Genomic DNA, 26,922 nt, shown 5'->3' with positions numbered 1-26,922 from the left:
TCCCTTTCCCGCTTGCAGGAGCCCGCCTCCCTCAAGAACCACCCCCAACCCTGGGCCTCAGCTACTTTAAGAGCTCCAGAGCCAGCCCACATTGACACAGTCCCCACTCACCCAGGGTCCAGGATGGAGGCTGGGACTGGGTCTCTGCTCTCTACACTTCTGGGGCTACTGCTCCTTTCCACGCCCGGGACTCGAGGTGCCAACCCCGCCCTGGTGGCCCGGATCACCGACAAGGGCCTGGAGTACGGTAAGAAGCCGCACTGCAGGCTGGCCTAGGAGACTCCGCCGACACCAGGCACAGCCAAGACAGGGAGGACGTGCACCTCTGGTAGGGAGCCTGCTACATGGGTCATGTGACCATAGCTGCGATTCTGGCCAGGTCACTCCCTAGTTGTGTTACCTCAGTCCACGACCTGTATGATCTGACTTCTGCACCCGAACGGGGAGGCAGGTTTGGGTCCCCGCAGCTGAAGCAGGAGGTAATTGAGAGAAAAGCAGGTAGCGGTGGCAGATGTCAGCGGAGAGCTTGATAAACAACCCCACGCAGGGGCCTGGGATGGTTCCTTCAGGAAGAGTCCTGGTGGAGTTTGAAACGTGGCCTAAAAAATCCTCACGTCATTCCTGGAGGCAGTTAGAAACTGGGAAGGACTAAGGGAGGCCTTCTGGGGAATGGGATGTTCCACCCTGGGATCTGGGAGGTGGTGGTACGCGGCTTACCAAACTTTAAAACGTCATGCTTGGTGCCTTCAAGACAAGCACGACTCCTGCGCCTGTACTCGTGTTGCTCCCGTTTTTTGTTTTTGTTTTTGGTTTTTTTGGATTTTTTGTTTGCTTTGTTTTGGTTTTGTTTTTCATTTATTTATTGCAGTACTGGGGATCGAACCCAGGGCCTTGCACATGCTAGGCAGGTACTTAACCACTGATCTACAGCCAACGACTACACATTCTCTTTTTCAGTTTAGAATTTTGAATAGCAACTAAGTTACCCAGGCTGGCTTTGAACTCACTCTACAGTTCAAACAGGACTTGAACATGTTACAATTTTCCTGCCTCAGCCTCCCAAAGTAGCCTGGGTTATAGTCCTGAGCCAACGGGCTGGTCCCCACTTTAAAACCTAGGGAAAGGGGCTGGAGAGATGGCTCAGTGGTTAAGAGCTTTGTTTGCTCTTCCAAAGGTCCTGAGTTCAATTCCCAACAACCACATGTGCTCACAACCATCTGTAATGAGCCTGTTCACGCCTGCAGGGATACATGCAGGCAGAACACTGAATACATAATAAATAAATAGATCTTAAAAAAAAAACTTGGGAAAAAAAAGTATTTGATAAGCTACTGAAATAATGCCACAGAATTATTGTGTCCAGGGGGGCTTGCACAGCCACGACATGCCACATCTGGAGATCCTCGACTGCCTCGTCTTCTGAAGAGATCACAACATCCCTCAGTTGGGTATGGATGCTGGGATCTCAGACAGGCAACGGCAGGGTAAAATCAGGGAGGGCATTCAGGAGGAAGTAAAATAGAAAAGACAGTAAGAACTAGCCAGGGACAAAGGGTGGCAGTCCGTCAGAGGGCTTCTGCTGTATACACTCTAGAGAAGAGGGTGCATTGCAGGCAGTGAAAGGGAAGCCTATAGAGACCTGTGTGCGCAGCCCGACTGGGGCAGACGCTTGGGTCCTGCAGTTAGTAGGACCACTAACGGCATTTGTTTGGAAACCCTAAGTCGGGTGCATTTGTCTTCTGCCCTTCCTGGGCACGTGTGCCATGTGTGTCTCCATGCTCTGAGACTGATGATATGTACCATGTGTGTACCCAGAGCTCTGAGGTTGGGTGACATGTGTGTGTCCAGAGCTCTGAGATCAGTGCCATGTGCCATGTGTGTGCCCAGCGCTCTGAGGTTGGTGCTGTGTGTGTGCCCAGTGCTCTGAGGTTGGTGCCGTGTGTGTGCCCAGTGCTCTGAGGTTGGTGCCGTGTGTATGCCCAGCGCTCTGAGGTTGGTACCATGTGTGTGCCCAGCACTCTGAGGTTGGTGCTGTGTGTGTGCCCAGTGCTCTGAGGTTGGTACCAGGTGCCATGTGTGTGTGCCCGTGCCCTGAGTTTGGGTGTTTTGTCCTTTCGACACTTTTAGTAATGTTAATCCCCCTTTGCTGTTCTGGGAATTTACAGAGCACCCACTGTCTATGCTAGCCACAAGCTCTGAGCACCTGCTCGGTCTAGGCCGCCACTGGTGTGAGAGGCCGGGCCCCATCTCACCCATGACGAGGGTACCATTGTTGTCATCGTTTGACCGATAGAGAAAGTTGAGCCTGGGGACTTATTCAAAGCCACTCGGTTATGTCCAGGATTCTAGCCCTGAAATCCTCCAGTGTGTAAGCTTCCGCACTTTTCTGTGGACACCCGAACCTCGAAACAGGCGCGCGCTTTTCCTGACTCGAGCCCACGAGAACGGACGCATGTCCTAGGGGTTTGAACAGACGACACACACACAAAGAGACCGGCTCATCTGCCAAGGAGCAAGTGGCAAATGGCAGCTTTATTAAGCATAAGTCGGGTATATATACTGTGGGGCAAAAGGACACCAGCCCCCCATCAGGATCAAGGAAAGAGAAAAGTCAGGGGGCCGCACCCAAGGTGGGAGAGCAGCTGAACAGAGAAAAGAGGAAGCCAGGTGGGCGTGCTCAGGCTCAGAGAAAAGCTGACCCAGGAACCTTGCCTGCGGGCGAGAACCTTGCTTGCAGGTGGAATTACCATGACAGAAGAGTTCTCTCTGAGCTACACCCTTGGGCCATAGGTGATATTAACATAACAGGAGAGGGCAGTTCTATGCCACACCCTCAAGCTGATGCAGTGGAACCAGGAAGCAGAACAGCCCTGCATGGCGTCTCGGGAAAAGTGGGGAACTTGTGTACCTACACCAGTGTTTGCACACCCCAGGCCGGCAGCACTCCTTCCCTGGTCATGTGGTTGGTAAGGGCCTCTCCATCCCCTTATGTGTGGGCACCAGCCTGTGACTCCAGGCTCTGCAGGCGCTCTTCTGACTCTCTGGCACAGGTGGGCTGGGCAGCCTGTGCCGTGATTACCGTCAGCAAGGACACCGGCCTCTCGAGTCAGGGAAGGTGGGAGCCACCGAAGAAACGAGAGCAGAAGAGAGGAGGCAGGGTGGCCGGGCTGACCCCATCTTTTCCTTGTCTGCAGCGGCCAAGGAGGGGCTGTTGGTGCTGCAGACAGAACTGCAGAAGATCACGCTGCCCGACTTCACCGGGGACTTCAAGATCAAACATGTGGGCCATGGGCATTATGAGTTTCACAGGTGACTGGGGAGGGGCCAGAGGCCAGGAGTGGTCCTGGGAGCCTCTTGGTGCAGGCAGTGGAGGTTCAGAGGGGGTTTGTTGGAGTGAGCTGGGTACCTGCATTCAACATGCAGCAGTATTAATACCTCCTGAGTGTGTGGCCTGAGCCTCAGTTTCCTCATCTGTATGATGGAGCTGCTGCTGCTCTCTCTTCCTTAGAGGGCGAGCTCAGGATCCAGTCACTGCAAGATAGGCTTAGAACTTAAAATGAAGTAGTATCCTGCGCACTAATGTCGCCTTTTGTGGGTGGGACAGTCAGGGAGGGCTTCTCAGAGGAGGGGGCACCCAAGCTGAGTCTTCAAGGCTTTACTGGATGTAAGGGGCTCGTGTTTATTTAAAGAGGCATGGAGGGTGGACAGCAGAAAGAGGGCAGTCGGGCCTGTAGCCTGTGAACGCCCTCTGTACTTACTGCTCTCTTCTGCTATTCTTTTTGTTAGTGTACATTTATTAAGCGCTTGCTGTGTACCAAGCTCCCCCAGCATCTCCACCCCAAAAGGAATTGACCTATTGTTTCCCATGGACAGCCCTGGCCCCTTCCAGTCTTCTCTAAGGGCTATCTCAGGCTTTCTTAAATCTGGCCCCCTTACTGGGCATGAGGAGGCCAGGGTTGGAGGAAGGATCTGCCATCAGACAGAACGTATCTACCCACCCCTGGAAACTGTCAGTGGCCACTAAAGTTCATAGGGCCCAATCCTGTGTTTCTGAAAGCATGCCAGTTCCTCAGAGTGTATCCACCCAGCCTGCTGCAGGGGCCCCAGTGACATCAGGAGGTGTCCCAAGCCTGCCCTGTGCTCTGCCAAGCAAGGCTGAAAAGGAGGAAGCATGGTTCCTGGGTCAGTCGTGTCCCGAAACCAGCCTGATGCCATCCTCCTGTCTCCCTGCAGCCTGGAGGTGCAGAACTGTGAGCTGCGTGGCTCCTCCCTGAAGCCGCTCCCAGACCATGGCCTGAGTCTTGCCATCTCTGACTCTTCCATCAGGCTCCGAGGCAAGTGGAAGGCACGCAAGATCGTGTAAGTTAAGTCCCACCTGCCCTTGGGCCTGTGGTCTCTCTCAGCCTTCAGTTCTTCTTCCTGGGTCATCAAAAGACCACACGATGGACAGACAGGTGTCCCGAGTCTGTCTGTCTGTCTGTCTGTCTGTCTGTCTCTCTCTCTCTTTCTCTCTCTTCCACGTCTTTTAAAGGAACAGGGCTGCTTCCCGAGGATTTGGAGTGGACTAAATGAGATCGAGATCATACGGCCTGTTCCTGGTTTGTTTCCCACAGATCTGGACCCCAAAGCCAGGACCTCCCATGAGCTAAGGCTGTTCTTGGGAAATGACCTTCCAAATGTCCCTTCCCTCAGAGGGAGGCACAGAATGAGAGGAGTAAGCTTAGAGACAGATGGAGCTCATGGAATAGGATGCTGGAGACTTTGAGAGATGCCCAGAAAGTCCCCAGCTCAGCCTGCTCACTCCTTCTACTGCCCAGCATCAAGAGCTATTTGGGGTCACCAGCATTCCAGCCCCTGAATGGGGCAGCCCCACAAAACACACGTGGGTGATGTAAGGGTTCTAGAGGTGAGCAGGTCAAGGAGGAGCAGGCCTGGCTTCCCCAGGGATCTCTCTCCTCAGCTTGCAGATGGCATGTGCTTGCCACATTCCCTTGTGGACTCCGGACAGCACTGAGGTCTGCTTCCCTACATTCTAAGCTCCTGTGTCAGTGGCTCTCAACCTGTGGGCTGCCACCCTTTGGGGACTGAATGACCTTTCATAGAAGTCGCCTAAGGCCATTGAAAAACACAGATGTTATCATTCCAGTTCATAATGGTAGCAAAATTACAGTCATGAAGTAGCAACAAAAATAATTTACGGTTGGGGGGGGTCGCCACAACGTGAAGAGCAATGAAAGGGTCAGAGCATTAGGAAGGTTGAGAGCCACTGTCCTATGACGAGGCGCCCTCCCTGCCTCTGTTAATCACATCGACAGGGCTGTCTCCGTGTGGTGTCACCACCAAGGGCTACTGGGGGTTGGGCTTTAACCTGTGCATTTGGGGGCACAATTAAGCCCAGGACCAGTCTCAGCTTGGTGGCCTGGTCACATCTACTCCCAAGACCTAGGGTGGGAGCTTCCAGCAATGTGGTTTTTTTTAGATTTTTTTTGTTTTGTTTTGTTTTTGTTTTTGTCTTTTTGTCTACTACTCTACGCGGATCTACGGTGGATGGTGGGAGGTTGTGTGTGGGTCGTTCTGCAGGCCACCGGGCGGCGCTGACTGATGGTCATGGAACTACATGTGGTGCTGGGCTGGGAATCAAATTCGGGTCCTCGGGCCGAGCAGTCGGGCGCTCTGGCCCCTGAGCCGTCTCTCCAGCTCAGCAATGTGTTTTTACAAAGTGTCTGGTATAAACTGAGCCCCACTAGAAGTGCTAGATGGCCAAATTTACAGCTTTGGTGTAACTGGGGGAGGGGGAAGGGGCGCACAAATCTTCCTGATTCTTCCACAGGCCACTGAAGCTTACACGCTGAAATGGCAACACCCATTATTCCACTTATTTGGGGGACTGGAGAGAGAGCTCAGCAGTTAAGAGCACTGGCTGCTCCTGCAGGGGACCTGAGTTCTGTTCCTAGTTTCACGCGAGGCAGCTCCCAACCGCCTGTAACTCCAGCTCTAGGGGACTTGATGCCTTCTTCTGGCCTCCATGGCCACCTAAACACACACTGATGCAGACACGGACACATAAATAGAAGTAAATCTTAGGAAGATGTTCTTGCCGCTTTCTCTGTCGTTTTTAGAGTTTCTCTGTATAACAGCCTTAGCTATCCTGGAACTCCCTCTGTAGACCAGGCTGGCCTTGAACTCACAGAGATCCGCCTGCCTCTGCCTCCTGTGTGCTAGGATTAAAGGTGTGCACCACCAGCGCCCAGGCACCCAGGCAGGTTTGTTTTTTTAAGGTTGGTTTTCTTCTGTATCATGTGTATGGGGGTAGGTGAGTGAGGGGGGACATGCTCACCCGTGGTGGCCATAGGCATTACATCATACTGGACCTGGGCTGACAGATCCTTGACGGCCCTCTGGGTCCTCTGCAGGAGCAGTAGACATGTTTAACTGCTGTGGTCTCCCCAGGTCCCCTCAGGCTGTTTCCTGAAGGTACTTCTTTGTGGGTTGTTTTTGTTTTCTCTACTCCTCATGATGCTTCAGTGAGCCACTCCCCACACACATTACAGAGAGAGTTGGGAGTCGGGTATCTGGCCTGATTGTGTGTTCTGGAACTCGGACAGCTGTGCCGGGTGGTTCCAGAAAGTGCTCTCGTGTCCCCTGTGGGCCACGGCACCTGCAGTGCCTATTCGCCTTCATCTTCAAAAGTCTCAGCTTTGTGGTGGGAACCGGCATTGTCGTAGGTTCATTTTCCGTAACTTTTCCTGTGCTCAGCGCTTGGCAGAGCTTGGGTTTCTTTTCATTGCTTTCTCCCTTCCTTGCTACCTTGTTCATTGTGTGGACTAAGAAATGAGCCCCCGCTCTCCCCGTGCTCATATGTTAAGGAGGCAATGCCTCCCAACCCCACTGGCTCACACTGTGTATATATGGGGTTTGTTTGACCCCTGGCATTCGACCAGCTCTACCAGCTCTTTTATTTGTGATTAAATCTTTTTTTTTTCTTACTTCTGATTAACTTGTAAATCCTTCCTGATGTCTGCTCCTTTTGAGTAAGAATCCAAGTTCCTCTTTCCGCCCCAGTGGCGGCAGATCCTAGCCACAATGAATAACTGTCCCTCTGGCCTCCAGGAAACTGCAGGGCTCCTTTGACCTGAACGTCAATGGTATCGCCATCTCAGTGAACCTCCTGCTGGGCAGCGATCCCTCGGGGCGGCCCACGGTCACTGCCTCCAGGTGCACCAGCCGCATCTATGACGTGGACGTGGACTTATCAGGAAAAGTGGGGTGAGTCACCACGGGGACCCCCTGGGTATGGTCCTCGCTGGGCTCTGGTAAGTGTCCAGATCTGGGTGAAATGCTTAGCGCCCCACTGACGGTAGAGACTATCCCTTGGGGACCCTGCTGGAACACAGGGACAGGCCCAGGCAAGAACGGTGAGGTGCCATTCCCACAAGTCAACAGACTTAGGGAATCTTGTCAGGGGAGGAAGCTTTGGGTAGTTGGAGAATCATGTAGCTTTGGCCAAAGTTCAAGTTTATGGTCAAGTCATTTTGCCTCCCAGTCTCTGTTGCCCCTGCTAGAAAATCAGATTCTAGTTCCAAGCCCAAATCCCCTGATCTTATCAGCTATGATAGGAGACTGAACCAGCCGTACTGGCCATGGCAGGGCTCTGGCACCCTGATTGTAAGCCACCTGATGTGGGTGCTGAGAACCAACCTTAGGTCCTCTGAAGAAACAGTATGCGCTCTTAATTGCTGAGCCACCTCTCCATCTCCAGGTGGCAGAGCCTGGCTTTCTCCATCCTCACTGTCCCTGTACCCCGTGGCCAACAGCTGACTGTGTACTGTGTCCCCTGCCCAGGTGGCTGCTGAATATCTTCCACAACCAGATCGAGTCCAAGCTCCGAAAAGTATTGGAGAACAAGGTAATTAAAGCCAAGGGGCCGGGTGGATCTCCTCATAGGCCGCTGTCTCTGGACAGGCTGAGTGGGCCTATTACACACACACACACACACACACACACACACATACACACACACACAGAGTCAGTTTTGTGTCCCTCCCCATGGTTGAAGCAGGAACTTCAGGAACATACCCACCCACACGCTGTGTGGTCCTGGGATCTAGGTGAACTTGATAAGCATGTCAGCCTCCGCCATGACACCTTACCAAAGTGACTTACACTTCCTGCTGCTGCTCCTGATGATGATTAGCAATATGTCTTATAGCAATATACATCACGCTAATTATCACAAAATACAGGGGTATAATTATTGTTTTGCTCAATTAATATAATTAGTACAGAGTACACTATTCTTACGTATAAAGAACAGCTGCTGTTTTATGATCCTGTGCTTTGGCAAGAAACAATGAATGATCTAAGGTTCTTTTGCATAATCTTGTCCCAATTTTTTCTTTTCAATGTTATGAGACAGGGTCTGACTACATAGCCCAGGCTAGCCTCAAGCTCAAGACCTTCCTGGGGTTATAAACATCAACAGCAAACTGGGATTGAACCTCAGACTTTGAAAGAGAGACTGGGGAGGCTCAGAGGGGTGTAGAAAACTAAGTGGTGCTAGACCAGGATGGGGATTTTCCCAGTCCTGGGGCCCCATATGCCAAAGCCTTAGGAGTATCTCGGGGGAGTTGGAGATCTAGCTTGGCCCCTGCTGTCTATAAGTTTTCAGACATCTCTTCCCCGCAAGCTCCTGTCTCTGGCTGCTACAGGACACACTCTTCCCTGCTCAGGGTAGAGTACACTTTCTGAACTAGTGAAGCTAAGAAAAAATACTCTTGTCTTGTTGCCCTGAACCCCCAAACACCTAGGATGTGGTTGGCCTTGGGTCCTGTGAGCAAGCAGCCAGAACTCAGAGATACAGAGGTCAAAGGGCCAGCAGATACTGATCAGGACTTGAACCCAAAGCAGGGGCTTCCTCCTCCTTGCAGCACCCTTAGCCACCATGCTGCTATACCTCCAAAAGACCCTCCCAGATATCTGGGACAGAGGACCTCATGTTTCCCCTCCACAACCACTCATGTCTCTGAAAGAATAGGGTACCCAGGCACTGAGGCAAAGTTTCCATGTCTCTCTCTTTCATTGAAGATGTGGATGGATACGTTGCAATCAGTGGGAACTCACAAATCAGAGCCATAGCTGGGTATGGTGGCACACACCTTCAATCCCAGGACTCAATGCTGAGGCAAGAGGATCTCAAGCCTGGGGTACATAGCAAGAATCTGTCAAAATGGAGGGAGGGGCGGGCAGAGATGGCTCAGTGGAGAAAGTGCTTATTGCACAAGTTTAGATGTCCAGCCCCATGTAAAAGCCAGCAGTGTGGTACATCTGTAACCGAGAGCTATGGGGTCACAGACAGGCAGGTCCCAGGGGCTTGTTGGCCATCTAGGTTAGATAATAGTGAGCTCCAGGTTCAGAGAGAGATCAGTCAAGGTTCAAAACCTAAGGTGGGGGAAGAGAAAGAGAAAGAGAGAGAGAGAGAGAGAGAGAGAGAGAGAGAGAGAGAGACCCAAAGCTGGCCTCCGGCTTATCTGCATGCATGGGTAAGTGCATCTGCACACAAGTACACACATGCATATATGTGTGCGCGCATGCACACAACATACAACACCTACAGAAGAGAGCAAAGGCATGCTGTTTAAAGTTTCCACTCTCCTGTGCACATATAAACAAAGAAAATACTTATACATAGGTGTGGGAAGTCCTGTATATGTATTGCTTTTATTGGTTAACGAATAAAGAAGCTGCTTACAGCCAATGGCTTAAAAGAATAAAGTCAGGCTGGAAGAGATATATATATATAGAATCGATGAAGTTAAGGAGAAACCTTATAGCCCTGCTGGAAACAGATGCCAGATGCCAGAACTTTACCCGGTAAGCCACAGCCACATGGCGATACACAGATTAATAGAAATGGGTTAACCAAAGATATAACAGTTAGCTAGCCACATGCCTTTAATCCCAGCACTCGGAAGACAGATGCAGGCAGATCTCTGTGAGTTCAAGGCCAGCCTGGTCTCTAAGAGCCAGTTCTAGGACAGGTTTCAAAGCTACAGAGAAACCCTGTCTTGAAAAACAAACAAAAAAAGATCTAGCTAAGTGATTGGCCAAGCAGTGATTTAAATAATATAGTTTCTGAGTGGTTATTTTGAGTCCGGGCTGCCAGGAACAAACAAGCAGCCTCCTGCAACAATGCATGGGCTCAGATGTAAGTAACTGTGAGTTGACATAGGACATGGAGCTGTTCTTTGAGATGGGCTCCTGGCAGGCACAGCACTTTGCAAGCTCCACTTCTTCAGCCAGCTGCAAATGAAGAGTTCACTCGCAGACCATCCCCATGTTGGCAACATTTACTTATTTACTTATTATTTATGGGAGGGGCACATGGGCCGTGGTGCGCATATAAAAGATAAAGGGCAATCTGAGAGATATGCTCTCTTTCCACTCTGTGGGTCCTAGGTATCAGACTCAGGATGCTGGGACTGTTCACAAGTTTCTTCATGCACTGAGCCACCACACCAGCCCCCATCTCTATCTTTAGGCCCCTTTCCTCCTCCTGGCTTCTCTGTTGTCCAGAGGGAACCACATGGTTAGCACCTCGTCTTTCAGAATATTTATCTCTGGTTTTCTTGAACACATTTCTTCTTGCTCATATTTTGTTGGCTTATATAATAAATAATCTCTCAAGTGATTACAGCAGCCAGGACAGCAAACTGGTTTGAAACACATATTTCCTGCTCTTGAGAAGCTCACGGCTCCACTGGTGGCAATAAATTGTGTGTAAGTGTTTCATACGCACGACCACTGGGTGTCCTATGGGTACCCAGGGAACAGGGGAGGCCAAAGCTGCCATGCCCAGTGACAGCCAGTACGGGACCACTGTATGACCTCTATGCCTACTTAGATAGGGGATCACTTCTGTTCTGGTGGCACCTAGTACATGCTAAGCATTTACAGATATTTGCAGGTAGATGATTACTGAGCCAATGTCACCAAAGGCTTGCACAAGTGGAGACTCATGAACCTTCCCCTTCTGTTCCTCTCAGGTTTGTGAGCTGATCCAGAAGTCCGTGACCTCTGACTTGCAGCCTTATCTGCAAACCCTGCCAGGTAGGGGCACCCACATAACCCCTCAGGACTCTATTTCTCTTCATTTTTCTTAAGTTCAGATTTGAATCCTATCAAACAGAGACAAAAGAGTAGAAAGCAGTGATTTTAAATCCCCTTTTCTCCTCAGCTTTTCTCCTGAAAGATAGCCTTGATCTAGGCCATGCCTATAAAATAAAGCATTTAACTGGGGCTTGATTACAGTTTCAGAAGCGTAGTCCATTATCATCATGGCAGGGAGCATGGTGGCTCACCAGCAAGTGCTGGGACACCTGAGAGCTACATCTTGACCCAGAGGCAGAGAGAGAGAACCTGAGCCTGACATGGGTTTTTGAAACCTCAAAACTCACCCACAGTGATACACTTCCTCCAAAATGGCCACATCTCCTAATCCTTCCAATCCTCTCAAATAGTGCCACTCCCTGATGACTAAGCTTTCAAACATATAATCCTATAAGAGTCATTCTTTCTCAAGCTACACAGATGTCTAGTATTTGCTGTTTTGTTTGTTTGTTTGTTTGTTTGTTTTTGCAATGGCCACAAGGAGGGTATTTAGGGAAGCAGTTAGGGCACACCCCCTCTTCACCTGCTGCAGACCCCACCTGGCCCTGCTGCCCCTCACCCTCTTCCTGCTCTAACTTACAGTCACGGCGGAGATCGATGATGTCCTGAGCATTGACTACAGTTTGGTGGAGGCTCCCCGTGCAACGGCGCAGATGCTAGATGTGATGTTTAAGGTGAGGGTGTAAGAATGGGAGTTAGCGACAGGACACGGGACAATCAGCCCACTCCACTTCCTAATCTCAAGTCTGTCCTCATTTTGGGGGTTCTTGTTCCGCCCAGGGCCCAGAGTTATGGAGTGGTCGGTAGCCTTCCCAGAAGTGGGAGTCACACAAGAGTGTCTCTATACCACCCTCAGCTTCAAAACTCCCACTTGCTCTCCCCAAATTCTCCAGCACCTTGCCCACCCTGATGGGGGGGAGGGTAATCAGAACTAGGTGGGGCAGAGGGGCTGGGCAGCACACAGCTTGCTGTTTCCGTAAAGCAAAGTTCCTAGGGCCCTTGTGCCATAAGAGATACAAATTTGCCCAAGGACTTCCTCATTAAAGGGGTAGTTTAGGACAATGTTTCCAGCCAGTGCTATTCATCAATCAATCATCACAGGTAAGCCCTGAGCTCCATGGCTAGCCATGGGAAAGACTTCAGACAGTCCACTGTCCCCACTTCTCTCTCCAGGGTGAAATCTTTAATCGGAATCACCGGTCCCCGCCTGCCTCCCCCACTCCGATGATGAGCCTACCTGAAAACAAGTGTAAACAAATGGTCTACTTTGCCATCTCCAATCATGCCTTCAACATGGCCAGTCGGGTCTATCACCAGGCTGGGTACCTGAACTTCACCATCACAGATGACATGGTGAGAATGCGGGCTTTGCCGTGCTCCCCAGGGACAGTGTGGCTCATCCTTCCCTCCGTTCTGTTGGTACTTACACCAGAAAAATCGTGAGTTATAGCTAAGCAAATATCAAGACTAGCAAAATATATTAGCATAATTTCTCTTTATTTCTTGGGTCACCAAGAAACTCAAGGCCAATGTTCTTTCTCCCTCATAACTATCAAAGACTTGTTTATGTGTCTCTGTTTGACCTTCTAGTCTAGGTCTATTCTAACTCATATTTTCTGTTATCATGATCTCCTGCAGGCTTATTAAAAATAATTTAATGAATGAAGCAAAGTCGCATTACAGATAAAGGAAATAAAGACCGAATAAAAAGTAAATGACAGTTATGAAGACACTAGATATGTAATATTTATTTAAATCACAGATGTGTCTGGGAGCTTCCCTGCAGCCAACATGAACAGGTTACCTAATTTATTAATTTGGAGTGGGAGGAAGAAACAGATCTTCCTAAGACACATTGATGTCACTGTCACTGGTGGGATTTGCAGAGATGAGAGTGACTTTCACAGCAAATCACACCTTATAACCCCACCCCACTCCAGTTCTTTTAGGTTTTCTAGGGTTCAAGGGTGGTTTGTTGTAGCATCTCTTAAAAACTGGGGTCTATGGCCGGTTGTGGTGGCGCACGCCAGTAGGATTTGCTAAAGGAGGCAGAGGCAGGAGGGTCATGAGTTCGAGGCCAGCCTGGGCTACACATTTTATTTTAAAAAAATCAGGTCTGTGAACTATGTCAAGGTGGCAGGGACACAGAGTGATCACCCTGGCCACGATGGAAGGCCATCTGATGACAGATGGGTGACTTTGACCTGGTAGTGGCTTCTCCTCTTGTGACGGGTCCCTGAAGGCAAGGTCGAAAACCCTGGCCCAAAGTCTCACTCAGAATCTGAGAACTTTAATCAGGTCTCAGCTGAGAACTCTGAATGATGCCCACAGGATCACAGCTATAGCCCCATCTTCAGGAGGTTCACGTGCTCTATAATACAGAGGCTTCATGGTAGCCAAGGCAGCTGGACCCATGGGGAGAAGCTAATCTACACACACATACACACACACACACACACACACACGCACACATGCGCGCATGCATGCACACACTCGCACACACACACCATAGTTCATATTGCTTGTCAATCTAACAGGACCTAGAATCACCAAAGAAACAATGACAAAACCCTGGCATTTCTGTGAGGAAGTATACAGGTTGGGTTAACCAAGAGTGTAGACTCAGTCACCTGTGGGCAGCATCATTCTGTAGGCTGAGGTCTAGGCTGAATGGAAAGGAGAGAGTGAGCTGAGTCAGGGCCATCTCTGATTCCTGACTGTGGGTGTAGGGTGTCCAGTTGCCTCAAGCTCCTGCCGTGATAGACTGTACTCTTGAACTGTGAGCCAAAATGAGCCTTCTTCAAGTCGCTTTGGTCAAATATTTTGTTACAGTCGTGAGACGCGACTTACTTGTCTGTCTCCACAATTCTCGTCTAATGAGCACTCTAACCCCCCCCCCCCCCTCCACTGTGTCTTCTTCCTATAGTTACCACCTGATTCCAACATCCGGCTGAACACCAAGTCTTTCCGCCCCTTCACTCCCCAGGTAAAGCCCCTTCTGCGCACAACTTGAGCCCACCAGTTTGTTTGCCAAAGTTTCTCTCTAGAACCTCTGTGGCCCTCTCCACTTGACACAGAATCAGCAGCTAGTGAGGATATCCTGGGAATTGCAGACCTGAGGACTCCCTTCAAAGTCCTTGTAGCATGGCCCTATGCTCCCTTACTCAGCCTTCTTCAGGTTTTCCCGTCTGGTTTTGGTGTTAAGGAGCCCAAGGGAATAGTGGGAAGGGCACTTTGTTAATATTGCCTAGCAACCAGAGAAGGTTTACCAGGATCCAGGCATGTTCAGCTTGCTTTAAGGGGTTCTTACAACCTGGGGTACACATATGCTACAAAAGCTCATTATCCCTGAGTTACAACCCAGCCCACAGTTTTCTAACACGGGATTTCATATGCAGCCCAGGCTGGCTTTGAACTTAACGATCCCCCTCCTCAGCTTTTCAAGAGCTTGGAATTACAGATGTGCACCACTATACCCAGTACCGACATTTTTCTGAATGGAAAAGAAGTTCTCATATCTCACCATTCCAGAGATATAAAAGGTTTTAGAGGCAAGGATTCCTGACCCCTGCTGGCCCCTGGCACCCACTTCCCATGAAAAGGTTCCCAGGTTCCCAATAGTGTGAGATCCCAGAAGAGGGTGTCAGATCACAGAGGTCATGAGGCCCTATACAGGTACGAAGAATTGGACCCAGGTCTTCTGCAAGAACCAGATATGCTCTTAACCACTGAGCCCTCTCCCCGCCCCCCTCCACAGCCCCTCTTTCATAATCTCTGCAGGAGGCAGTGTGTGTTCCCCCAGGTTCTTTTGCACAAACAAAAGGCCTGGTCTGCACTCTCCCTCTTTCCTGTCTGTGGGAAACCCTCCATACTGGAAGTTAAGTAACTTCCGCCCCCTTTTTGGTCACAGTGAGGCAACCTGCCCTTGTGTGGGTACAGTCTCCACAGAAGGACACATGGGTTTGCTTGCAGTCCTTGGTGACACCGGCATCACAGTGAATAACCCAGTGGTTCTGCCACCCCCAGACCTTTCTGTATGTTGCTTCAGTTCGGCCCCCACATTCCCATTGACTCCTCTCTCAACTTTTCCAATCGTGCCCTGCATAAGGCTAGGTACTGTGCAGAAAGGAATTCAAAATGTGACCAAGAATTGAAAAGTTTGGTTTGGAGAGACGGCTCAGCGGAGAAGAGCCATTGCTCTTACAGAAGACCTTATTCAGTGCCCAGCAGCCACACGGTGGTTCCCAATCTCCATAACTCCAGTTCCAGGGGATCCGATGCCCTCTTCTGACCTCTGGCCACCAGACCTGCATGTGGCACGCAGACATACATGCAGGCAAAACACTCATAGACATAAAACTGAACAAATAAATCTCAAAACAAATTAAAATTTAAGCGAGGACTTGAATGTCCAAGACCTACATTGTCAGGCCCTGTCCCTCCACAAAGTCACAGATTTGTCCCAGCTAGCTCTGTGGCATCCTTGGTCACACCCTGGCTTCAGCACCCCTTGGCTCCAACTACCCCCCCCCCTTCTTCTTGTCTTCACCATACTCACCTAGCAAAGCGGCCACCTACTGTGTCCCCACCTCCTCCAGCTCCCAAACTCCCCTGACAGTAATAGATGGATCTGCCCTTATAGAACCAAAGGCTCATGGGAGTTTGTTCCTCCACCAACTCCGCCCTCCCCAGTCTTGTCCCAGATTAAATTCCATGGCCACCATAATTCAATAAAATGCTGAGCCCCCTTGCAATGATGAGATCTGGTTAGGTCCAGTTTTTGAAAGCTAGTCCAAATGCTACGGTACTCCCCTCTCCCTACTGGCCAGGGAGGATGGGGTGGGGTGTCTACATGGGCAGATCGATGTTAGGAAGGCACAGGGTACCGCACATTTTGTGAAATGTAAAACCAGACCCAAAGTGTCCCCTTTATGTTTTCCCTCGAGACTCTGTAGATGTATTTCCTTCTTCTGACATGATCTTCAAATCCCACCCCCAGATAACCAGAAGGTACCCCAACATGAACTTGGAGCTCCGTGGAGCAGTGGTCTCTACCCCACTCCTGAATGTCAGTCCTGGGAATCTATCCTTGGCCCCTCAGATGGAGATTGAAGGCTTTGTGCTCCTGCCCGGTTCCACCCCGGAGTCTGTCTTCCGGCTTGATGTGGTAAGGCTCTGAGTCTTTGCAAATGCTGTTCCTCTTCACAAGTGCTTTTCTCCTCCCTTGCCTCAGGTCTCAATCGACGGATTACAGCCCCGGGAAAGGCTTCCTGGCTTTCTCTTTTCACCAATCTGTCTGACCATTTGAGTTTTTAAAAATTTGTGGCACTCTGTTAACTCTCTCCATGGTGTTTATTGCCCAGGCATTTGTGTGGTTATTTGGAGATCTGTTTATTAAATGCGCATGTCTCCCTCTGAGTCAGGACTGTCGTGGGGAGAATCTTTGTCCTGTTACCTCTGCCGTGTAGCCAGTCCCTGAAGACTACATTTCCCAAGCTCCCTTGCATTCTGACTTCCAGTTTTATTGGCCAAAAGCTGCACTGTCAGAATACTATCTGGTTTCCCACTTTCACTGAGTTCTGATGCTCCCATGCCCCCCTCCCACCCACTTTCTTTCTTCCTCTTTTTTTTTTTTTTTGGCTTATTAAGGTTCCTTCATCTACATAACCATTCCCCTGAACCAGATTCCTTCTAAATTAAATAATAATAGTGTTTTTCGTTTCTTGATGGCCTCTGGCTCATGGATTTCAGAGTCCTTTAGGGGACCCTGTACCCTGGATGAAGAATTTGCTGTCTTCTCTCAGGCTTCAACTCAACAAGGCCAAAATCCTGAAGGGCAATTCCTCTCAGAGGGCATACCCGTCTTTCCGAGTGTTATTGCTGATATCAACTTGTTTTTAAATAAAGTAGAATTCATCACTATCAATGCCAGAGCTGAGCAGGGCCCTGGGGGACCTGGCCCTGACTTCTGAGAGCTAACTAGGGATGTGAATCCCAGGTCTTCTCTTGGTACCCCAATCAAAGTTTAACTGCTGTGATTCTCAGCAATTTCAAATAAAGCTGTTCACGTCCAAGTTCAGTCCCTTACTTAGTAACACGTTGAGTGCCGTGGGAGGCTGCAGCCCAGCGGGTGAGCTTCGGAGGCTGCTGGTGTCCGCCTCGGCCTGTGCATGGCAACCACCATCAGTAAAGCTTCTCTCTCTCTCTCTCTCTCTCTCTCTCTCTCTCTCTCTCCCCCTTCCTTCCTTCCTTTCTTTCTTTTTGTGTTTGTTTGTTTGTTTTTTGTTTTTTGAGACAGGGTTTCTCTGTAGCTTTGGCGCCTATCCTGAAATTAGCTCTTGTAGACCAAGCTGACCTCGAACTCACAGAGATCTGTCTACCTCTGCCTCTCCAGTGCTAGGATTACAGGTGTGTGCCACCACCACCTGGCTAAGCTCGTTCCTTTCTACTGCCTCTACCAGGTCGCCAATGTGTTTGCCTCATTGACCTTCAACAACAGCAAGGTCACCGGGATGCTGCATCCAGAGAAGTAAGGAGCCTCAACAGGGAATGGCATCACAGCAGGGGAAAGCTGTGTGTGGGTGTCTAGCCAGGCTCCATCTGGACTCCGTAATTGGGGTCGGGGTGGGATGTGACACCCCTGTCAATGTTGAGGGCCTGCCACTTGGGAAGGAAATATAAGTATTACTTACTCTGGTTGGCTTAATTCTTTTGCTTTACTGCTCCACAAATTTCAAATGTCTGAATAACTAACTCACTGCTCTTGCTTGCTTAGTCTATGGATTTTAGCTCTCAGCTGTATTGTACTGGAATGCTAAAGACCGTGCTTCGACATTTCCCCAGTCCCTACTGGTCTTCCCAACACCATTGTGTCTGTTTCTCCTGTCCCTCTGGCACCTGCACCTCCTCCTCTCTGGGGACCCACTTAGCCCCCCTCGTGATGCCCACCCCTGTGATTCTGCTTTGTTACAGGGCCCAAGTGAAACTGATAGAGTCCAAAGTCGGCATATTCAACGTGAGTTACTGTCCTGAGTTATGACGTGATTAAGACGCCAGTTAGTTGAGATGTTTTTGAAGCGGTTGCCATGGCACCTAGAATAGGACCGGGAATAGAAGAGCAGATCTCTGCCCAGGCCCCTGTCAAACCTCTCAAGAATGCAATACAGGATCAATGAATAATTATGTCCCAGTATAAGATTGGCTGTGGGTCAGAATTATTTTAACTGCAATGGAAAGAAATCCATCTCAGGTTGTCTCGAGCAAAGAGGTGGGATTCATAGGGTCACAGAACTAAAAATAAAAGGCAGGGCTTGAGAGATGACTCAGTTGGCAAAGTGCTTGCCATGTATAAGGACCTGAGTTCAAATTCCCCAGTGCACAAGTAAAAAGCCAAGCCTGGTAATCCCAGGGCTAGGGAGAAACAGGTGGATCCCTGGTATTAGAATTAGCGCCGTATTTTACACCTAGAGCCCGCTGGCCAGCCTAGTCAGTGAGTCCCAGGACCAGTGAGAGAGTAGGCTCAGAAAATAAGGTGGAAAGCTCCTGAGACATGACAGCTGAGGCTGACCTCTGTCCTTCATAAAGACGCACGTTTGCGCACACACACACCTGCACGCACCCCCCACACACACACGCACGCACACACACGTGTACTTATCTATTCAAACATTCACACACACCTGCATGCACACACACACACACACACACACACACATGACAACTAGCATCACAAATTAAGGGTGGGCATTTCAGGTAGAACTGGACCCAGGTGCTCAGGTCTATTCATCAACAGCCTCTGCCCATCCCTCAGGTCTAATTTCACCCGTCTTGGCTTCATTCAGAGACAGGTGCTTCCATTGGTAGCAACCCCAGAGTCTCCTGTAGAAGAAAAAAATCCCTAAGCTAATTCTCATTAGATTAAGGTTAGGTGTGGGTTTTGTTTTGTTTCAAGACAGGGTCCCACTATGTATCCCTGGCTGTCCTAGAACTCACTATGTAGACCAGGCTGGCCTTGAGCTCACAGAGATCCGCCTACCTCTGCCTCCCGAGTGCTGGGATTAAAGGAGCAAAGATTTGTAGTGAGCTTCATTCACCATCACCACGTGGGCTTAAGTAAACTGCACGTAACTGTTTAGTGGGGCACAGAATGGCTGTGTGGTCACCGTGCACCTCTTCTCTCCTCCCCCAGGTGAACCTGTTTCAGGCGTTCCTCAACTACTACCTTCTCAACACCCTCTACCCTGATGCCAACAGTAAGAATGGCCCTCAGCCTTCCTAGGTCTGGAGTAGATGCCACTTCTGGGGAGAGACTTTGGCCTGGATTGGAAATCAGGGTCTCCTGAGAGCTGGGTGACCCTGAGAAGTCACCTGACTGAGCCTTAGTGGCCTATGTGAGATAGAATATTGAAGGCAATCTTCCGTTTGTCTAGGCTCCAGTGGGGATTTGGGACTGAGACAGTTCTTTTTTTAATATTTATTTATTTATTTATTATGTATACAATATTCTGTCTGTGTGTATGCCTGCAGGCCAGAAGAGGGCACCAGACCCCATTACAGATGGTTGTGAGCCATCATGTGGTTGCTGGGAATTGAACTCAGGACCTTTGGAAGAGCAGGCAATGCTCTTAACCTCTGAGCCATCTCTCCAGCTCCTGAGACAGTTCTTTGATGCACAGCAAACTCCTTATGGGGAAGGAGGGCCTTCTGGAAATGCCCATACTTCCTGGGATGACAGGAGAAAGACCAGGTTTGGGTCACAGTAGACAGGACAACCACCTTAATGTGCGTTTCCAGGCAACTGCCCCACTCCACAGCCAAATACACTGATGTCAGGCCCAAGGGCAGATCCATGATGTACAGTTTCATCAGGCTACAACAGGAAGCAGGTGGCAGAAGCCCGAGAACTAACTGCCACTGCCCATGACACCTTTCTGTTACCCTGTCCGGGCCACTTCCTCCGTCAGGCCATGTCTAGGGGCTTAGGTGCCCTGCCAGACATCCTGGGTTTAAATCTGCAGTTTTCTTGTTTTAGAACCCAAAGCAAGTTACTTGGCCACTCTGTGCCTCAGTTTCCATATCTGTAAAATGGGAATAGTGGTAACACCCACCTCACAGTCTTAGGCCATCACTGAATGGGAACACACTGCCTCAGGCCTATGTAGAGCGCTGAGCTTTGGTAAAGATTTGTCTGTTGCTGTCAGTTACCAACACATCTCTTCAATGGGGTTGTCAACTCACAGGTGAGCTGGCCAAGGGCTTCCCCCTGCCTCTTCCACGGAATATTAAACTTCACGACCTTGACCTCCAGATCCACAAGGTGAGTGGGTCCAGTGGGGCTCTGGGGACGTGAGGGGTGGCAGCTGGGCAACCTACCGGGTCTGGAAGCCACCACTCAGAGAGTGGGCCCAGCTCAGTCCTGCAGCTGAGAAGACTAATGAGGACAAAGTGTCCTCTGGAGTTAAAATACGCTGGGAAGCCAAGGTTGGGGTTGGCGGACAGGAGAGATGGCTCAGTGCTCAAGAGCAAGCATTGCTCCTCCAGGGGACCTTAGACTGTTTGCAGCCCCCATCGTGGGTGACTCACAGCCTTCTGTAGTGTAATTCCAGCTCCAGGGGATCTGACACCTCTGGGCTGCTGGATACCTGGGCTCACATGCACAAACCCACACACAGATGCATGTGCCCACTGCAGCTTCCTGGCGGCCTCATGAATGTTCTTTGTGCCACCTAAATTTCCTCTCCTTGACAAAGGACACAAAGTCGAGAGCTCCTGGGCCTCACTTTCTTTTGATGTTCTTGAGTTTCCGTTGTCTAGACAGGTGGGAATTGGGCCAAACTCAGTTCTTCTCCAGGGATCCACCACTGTCTTTCTCAGTCAGATGGCCATGGTTGACCTCAAAACTCTAATAAACATGATAATGTATGATGAATCTTATAGTCACTTCCCAGGTGCCAGACAAAATAAGCATATTAATTATATGCACACACAATTAATGATAAAACATACAGATGTTGTCACTATTGGGCAGGAGGTATTTAACACAGCCCGAGGCCCCAAAAGGCTCATTTTGGAAATCCCAGCCTTGCCAGCAGGTCATGTTCCAAAGATCGTTGGTAAATTTTATGATTGCCCAGGTTGGTTTGTTTAATTTTCTGCTGTCCTGGGCTTCACACATGCTGGGAAGCCCTCCAGCACTGAGCCACAGCCTCAGTCCCCACATTGATTCTTAAGTGGAAGAGCTGTACCCCAAATGCAGCTTAAAGCACCCTATTTTAAACAAGCGCTATAGCCTTTACACCTTATTTTAACTGTCTGAAGGAGCATTACCATCCCTAAGCACGGCTGGAATCCGGTGGACCTGTCTCCTGGACCCTGGGGTCTTATTTGTTGGTTTTCTCTTTCCCTAAGGTTTTCTAATTTTTGTTTGTTTGTTTCAGACATGGGCAGTATTAGCTCTCATACTGTTAAAGGGTTCTAGGCTCTGAGCTGTCTGGATTCAGTCAACAGACAGACAGTTTGAGGAGCAGTTTATTTAGCCAGGGCTGGTGAGATGGGCCAGGGGGCGAAGGCACTGGCCCTCAAGTGATGACCTGAGTTGGATCCTCAGGACTCACATGGTGGAAGGAGACAGTTGACTCCAATCAATTCCCACAAGTTATTGTCTGATCTCAAGGCGTGCACCATGAGACCATGAGGATGTGTGTGTGTGTGTGTGTGTGTGTGTGTGTGTGTGTGTGACGTGTGCTTAATCACACACACACACCAAATAAATAAATGTAAATATGATTTCAAAGGCTAGATAAACACTCCAAAGAGACCAGAGTGGGCTTCCCCAAGGTGCCCAGCTACCAGGGGAACTTACTTTGTGGATTTGAAAACTTATATAAATATGAGATGGGCGACGTTCATAGACTAAGGTAAACCTTCCTCCTTCCAAAACCATGGTAGGCCAGATCTCCTTTTCAGTGTATTTCTTCCCAAGATCTTCACAAAAGGGGGAGGCAAAACCACTGTGCAAGAGATAACGGAGACATCTTGGGTTAGTACATGATGCTGATCCTTCATTAGTGCACACGGCTGGGAGGCTGCCCTGGCGCCTCGGTTTCTGAAACAGAGAACAACCTAACTGCAGAGGGGCAGCCTTACCATCAGGATGTGACTGCAGTTCTCCGCAGAGACCTCGTATCTGACAGCTTTCCTCCTAGAATCGAGCGTCATTTCTTTTCCTTTAAAAAACAAAAACAAAAAACCATTCCTTGGGCTTGCTCCTCCTCCTGTCTAGCCTCTACAGCCCAGTGATAGTTGGATACAGTCCCATTTGACACAAGGATGGTGACTGACTCCATCAATACAGCAAGAAATCCATCTGCTCCTCACTCTCCTGACGATTATTGTGACGGCGCATTTCTGTGGCCCATCTGCGCCCCGAGCCTCAGTTATCTCTCTAAGCAGCATCTCCACGATAAGGTAACGGGGCTGGCAGGGGTGCAGACCCCACTGGAGATGCTGTGGTCCGTGGTGAACATCCATATGACTGCTGCTCAAGGCTAGGTGACCATTCACACATCTGGCCCCTGACTCTCTCCCCTGTACACGGGGTATAGCTCCAACTTCCTTGAGTTTTTGTGAAAGTCAGGGGCCAAGAACAGAAGCACCTGGGAAGAGACCATCAGATTTATTGCCCCCTCTTCCCCAAGTCGGCAGACAAGGACCGCCAGACAGCCCAAGATCATGGGCGGAGCTAATACCCACTATGCTTTTGACCACCAAAGACCACGGTGGATCACTATGGACAGAGTCCAAGCTGGCCTTGAGGGCTGAGTTCCCACCCCATCCAGATGATGGAAACTTAAGAACAGCAAGAAAGTGAAGCCCAGGAGCTCACGAACTCATGTCCTTTGCCAAGGAGGGGAAATTTAGGTGGTACAAAGGACATTTATGAGGGCCTGCCAGGAAGCTGCCATCTGGGAGAAGGGGCTGGCAAAGGCTACAGTGGAGAGCCTGGGACCTGAAGCTGGAAGTGTGTACACTGACCTGACTCTTATTTCTAGTGGAGCTTGCGCTCTTCACAGCAGCTTCATCTCTCCGGAGTAAAGGATTCATATTCTCTGTCTTCCCTCCCTCTCACTTTGTTAACAAGGTCTGGCCTCAAATCATCCGTCCTCCTGCCTCAGTCTCCTGAGAGCAGGGATGCAGGTGTGCACTACAGTGTCTGGCTTAGAGTAATCTCTTTCCTGTTTTTTTTTCCCCTAGGGCTTCCTATACTTGGGTGCCAATGTCCAGTACCTAAGAGTCTAAGGACAAGAAGATGGACCCTGGAGACCACAGCTGGACCTGCCATTTGCAATTCCAGATGTGCAGCATCTGGAGATTTTGGACTCTGGAGAGTCCCAGAATACAAAGGATGCTTCTGTTTCTGGCTCTGGTGGACCCCATCCCCATAGTCCTCCTCATATGCGCTCTCTTGACCTGGACTTGACTCTCTCTTCCAGGAAGGCCCCCCACCCCCGCACCACTGACCTGGAATAGCTTTAAAAGCAGGCACTGTGGTTAAGAGCAGAGCCTGTGATTTTGAAGTCACCATCTAATCTTTATATCTGGCTGTGTTGGCACGTAGTAGGTCCTCAATAAATGTTTAGAGGATGACTTGACATTCCCAGCTGAAACTCTTTATTGCTCCCTGCTCCCTGCCCCCCACCCTGCCATCTGGTCTCAGCCAATCTTAGATGCTGGGCTCCAGCTGTTGTCTGCAAGGCTAGACTTTGGCTTACCTCTCTGCTGTTGGTCCCTGCTATAAGGGCCTCACCCAGAGAGTGAATGGAGGACTCCACATGCCCCTTTCCCAGCCTTTGGTCTGGTGTCCAGCACAAAGGCCCTTGTCCTGTCTAGGCTCCTGGCCTCCTTCTCACAGCATCACCTGCTTGCTACAACAGCGGGTCCAGAGCAAAGCAAAAGTCACCGCCCCTGACTGCTGTCCCCAACAGGGCCTGTGCAAGTGAGGAAGAGAGGGATCCAAGGAAGGTTTCGGTTGGACCCAAATCAAAAGCTCATCTGACTGCCTGTGAGGAGAGGCCCCGGTTTCTAACTACCGAACAATAAGCCTTTGATCAGTCTTAATAAAGAGTCATTCCCATGTTATGTAGTTAGGCCCCCAGGCTGGGAGTCAGCAGGCTCACTGGAGTTGTTTTTTGTTAATTGTGTTAATGAGCAGATGGATAGCGCTGCCGGCTAGCAGATAACTCATGGGGAATAGACCCATTTACTACGCGTATGACAGAGATGGGCTCCCAGACTGGAGGATGCGCTGTCACAAGCTGGTGGCCGGGTGATGCATGGCTTCTTCTCCTCCCTCCTCTTTGCCGACCCTGTGAAGAGTGGGAGGGGCTCTCAGGCTTCTTCCCATGGCCCTGGGCAGGTCACTCCCTCCCTGCTCTACTTGTCTATGAAAATAATGGTGACAGGAGTCACATCTTAGGGCTGCTTGGTCACTTCATTAGGCCCTATTTGTACAAGGGTGACCAGAACTGTGGACTTTCTGCTGCCCACCACCACTAATGCCAGTGAGCAGCCACAGGAATCGAGTCTTCGAGTTACAGTGTATTCAGGAGGGCTGGCGACCCAGGACGGTGGCACATGCTTTGTAGGGGAAATAAACCACTTTGCATCCCATCTCCAGCCAGCAGGTCACACAGGAACAGGAAGCAAAGGCAGCCAGTCATCTCAGAGCTGAGTGTTGCTCTTCTGGTCAAGTGGTCAGCTGAGTCCCTGAGAATCATGGGGTCATGCCTCTCTCGTCGCTACAATTTCTTCCTCATTGTGTCTCTGGTTAACCCTTTCAATTGTGTGTGCGCGCACGCACACACACACACACACACACACACACACTGGTCTAGTCTGAGGCTGAACCTTGACCTCAGCCCCTTTCTTTTCAGTGGCTGCTGTGGGGGCTTCAAGGAGAGAGCGGAAGGTTCAGACGCTCACAGTCATGCTGAGTTTGGTTAGTGTCTGCCAGAATCAATCCAGCATCCCTCCAAATGCCACTCGGTCTGGGGCTGAACTCAGAACAGGTAAACCCTAAAGGATGTGTATGAGTGAGTTCTACCGCGTGAAGTACAACTGTGTCCTTATGGAATAGAAAAGTGGCCTACCCGTGCTCCCTGTTTCCTGTCAGGGCTTCCTAGCCTCGGTGAAGATTTGGTGTTCCCTGGCCAAGAAGGCCCAGGCAGCATAGACCCAGCCCCCATCACAGCCCCCAGCACATGGGATGGTGTTGCCCATATCCAGGGACGGTCTCCCAGCTCAATCTATCCTCCCTGGAGACACCCTCATCAGTCTCCTTGGTAATTCTAAGTCCAATCAAGTTGATGGTGAGAATTAACCATCAAAGAGGTGGTACCTGCATATAGTCATCTCTCGGCATCCCTGGAGAATGGTTTCCAGGGGTCTCCATCCCTATGGATACCAAACTCTGCAGCTTTGCAGGTTGGTTGTGTGAAATAGCATAGTGTTTACATATGACCTACACATAACATCCCATATTCTTTTTTTTTTTTTTTTTGGTGTTTGGTTTTTGCCTACTACTCTACGCGGATCTACAGTGGATGGTGAGAGGTTGTGTGTGGGTCATTCTGCAGGCCGCCTGGAACTACTCGCGGTGCTGGGCCAGGAATCGAACTCAGGTCCTCGGGCAGAGTGGTTGGGCATTCTGCCCCCTGAGCCGTCTCTCCAGCTGGTAACATCCCATATTCTTAAAATCATCTCTAGATTGTTTATACCTAGTACAATGCAAACACCATTGGCAATAGCCATACTGTATTGATATTTTCAATCATAAATTGGTTAAATCCATGGGTATGGAGCCCTTGGGTACAGAGGTCTGCTGTGTATAGGTAAAACCCTGCCCATGCTGTCATAGTAATTCTTGAACCCTGGGAGGTCATCTTTAAACCCTTGGGATGCTTTGTCTGATAAGAGCATCTGTTAACCTGGGAGCATTGGACCATACCATACAATATGACATGGGACCTGTGGCATGGCCTTTTGGTCACAAGGCAGGAGCTCATTCTCTGCAGGCACTGAGGACTAAGCCCGGATACTGGCATTAAAGGCACACAACACCACGGTCCAGCTACATCCACTCTTTTGTCTATTTGATGGTCTTCAACTCCCAGCAATATCATTGATCCTCCTGCCTCAACCTCCTAAAGGACTAGAGTTACAGATATGAGCCACCACACATGGGTCTACATGTTTAAAAAATAAATTTTAAGCCTCGGGGTTTCTATTGCTGTGAAGAGACACAATGGCCATAGCAACGCTTATCAAGGAAAACATTTAATTGGGGTGACTCACTTATAATTCGGAGGTTCAGTCCATTATCATGATGGTGGGACATGGTGGCATGCAGGCAGTCACGGTGCTGGAGAAATAGATGAGAATCCTACATCTTTCCGGCAACAGGAGATGGTCTGAAACATTGGATGGTATCTTGAGCAAAAGATACCAGGCAAAAGATGGTAGCTAAGCCCACCCTCCACAGTGACACACTTCCTCCAACAAGGCCACACCTTTTCCAACAAAGCCACGCCTCCTAATAGTGCCGTTCTTTTTAGGGATTGTTTTCTTTCAGACCACCACACCTTGAAACTTTTTGTCCACCAAGTAGAAATTGGTGTAGGGTCAAAAGCCACCAAGTGTTGACTGAGGAAAGGGGTGCTAGAGCAATCTGCAGGCCAGCCTTCCTCCTGTAGAGGGTGT

The 26,922-nt window shown here is 49.9% G+C and overlaps 1 protein-coding gene across 1 annotated transcript; it reads left to right on the top strand.

Annotated features, from left to right (window-relative positions):
* Window positions 1-23,816, top strand: Lbp (lipopolysaccharide binding protein). Its single transcript, XM_087911051.1, has 15 exons — window positions 1-247; window positions 3,195-3,309; window positions 4,234-4,359; window positions 7,111-7,266; window positions 7,843-7,906; window positions 11,043-11,106; window positions 11,749-11,840; window positions 12,340-12,519; window positions 14,093-14,152; window positions 16,166-16,333; window positions 17,628-17,695; window positions 18,139-18,181; window positions 19,355-19,418; window positions 20,406-20,482; window positions 23,419-23,816. The coding sequence occupies exons 1-15, from the start codon at window positions 124-126 to the stop codon at window positions 23,461-23,463; spliced, it is 1,446 nt and encodes a 481-aa protein (XP_087767177.1). The 5' UTR covers window positions 1-123; the 3' UTR covers window positions 23,464-23,816.
* The last annotated feature ends 3,106 nt before the right edge of the window (window positions 23,817-26,922 follow it).

This window comes from Myodes glareolus, chromosome 10, assembly GCF_982192425.1.
Source record: "Myodes glareolus chromosome 10, mMyoGla1.1, whole genome shotgun sequence".
Classification (NCBI taxonomy): domain Eukaryota; kingdom Metazoa; phylum Chordata; class Mammalia; order Rodentia; family Cricetidae; genus Myodes; species Myodes glareolus.
Note: the sequence above shows the minus strand (reverse complement) of the source record. Positions and strands in the feature narration are given on the sequence as shown.

What these genes read in the sequence shown, in the direction of transcription:
- Lbp (XM_087911051.1), top strand. Translation starts at nt 124, where the DNA reads ATGGAGGCTGGGACTGGGTCTCTGCTCTCTACACTTCTGGGGCTACTG. An exon ending in TGCTAGATGTGATGTTTAAG is followed by an intron (nt 11,841 to 12,339) that starts GTGAGGGTGTAA and finishes TTCTCTCTCCAG; the next exon opens with GGTGAAATCTTTAATCGGAA. An exon ending in CCTCTACCCTGATGCCAACA is followed by an intron (nt 19,419 to 20,405) that starts GTAAGAATGGCC and finishes GTCAACTCACAG; the next exon opens with GTGAGCTGGCCAAGGGCTTC.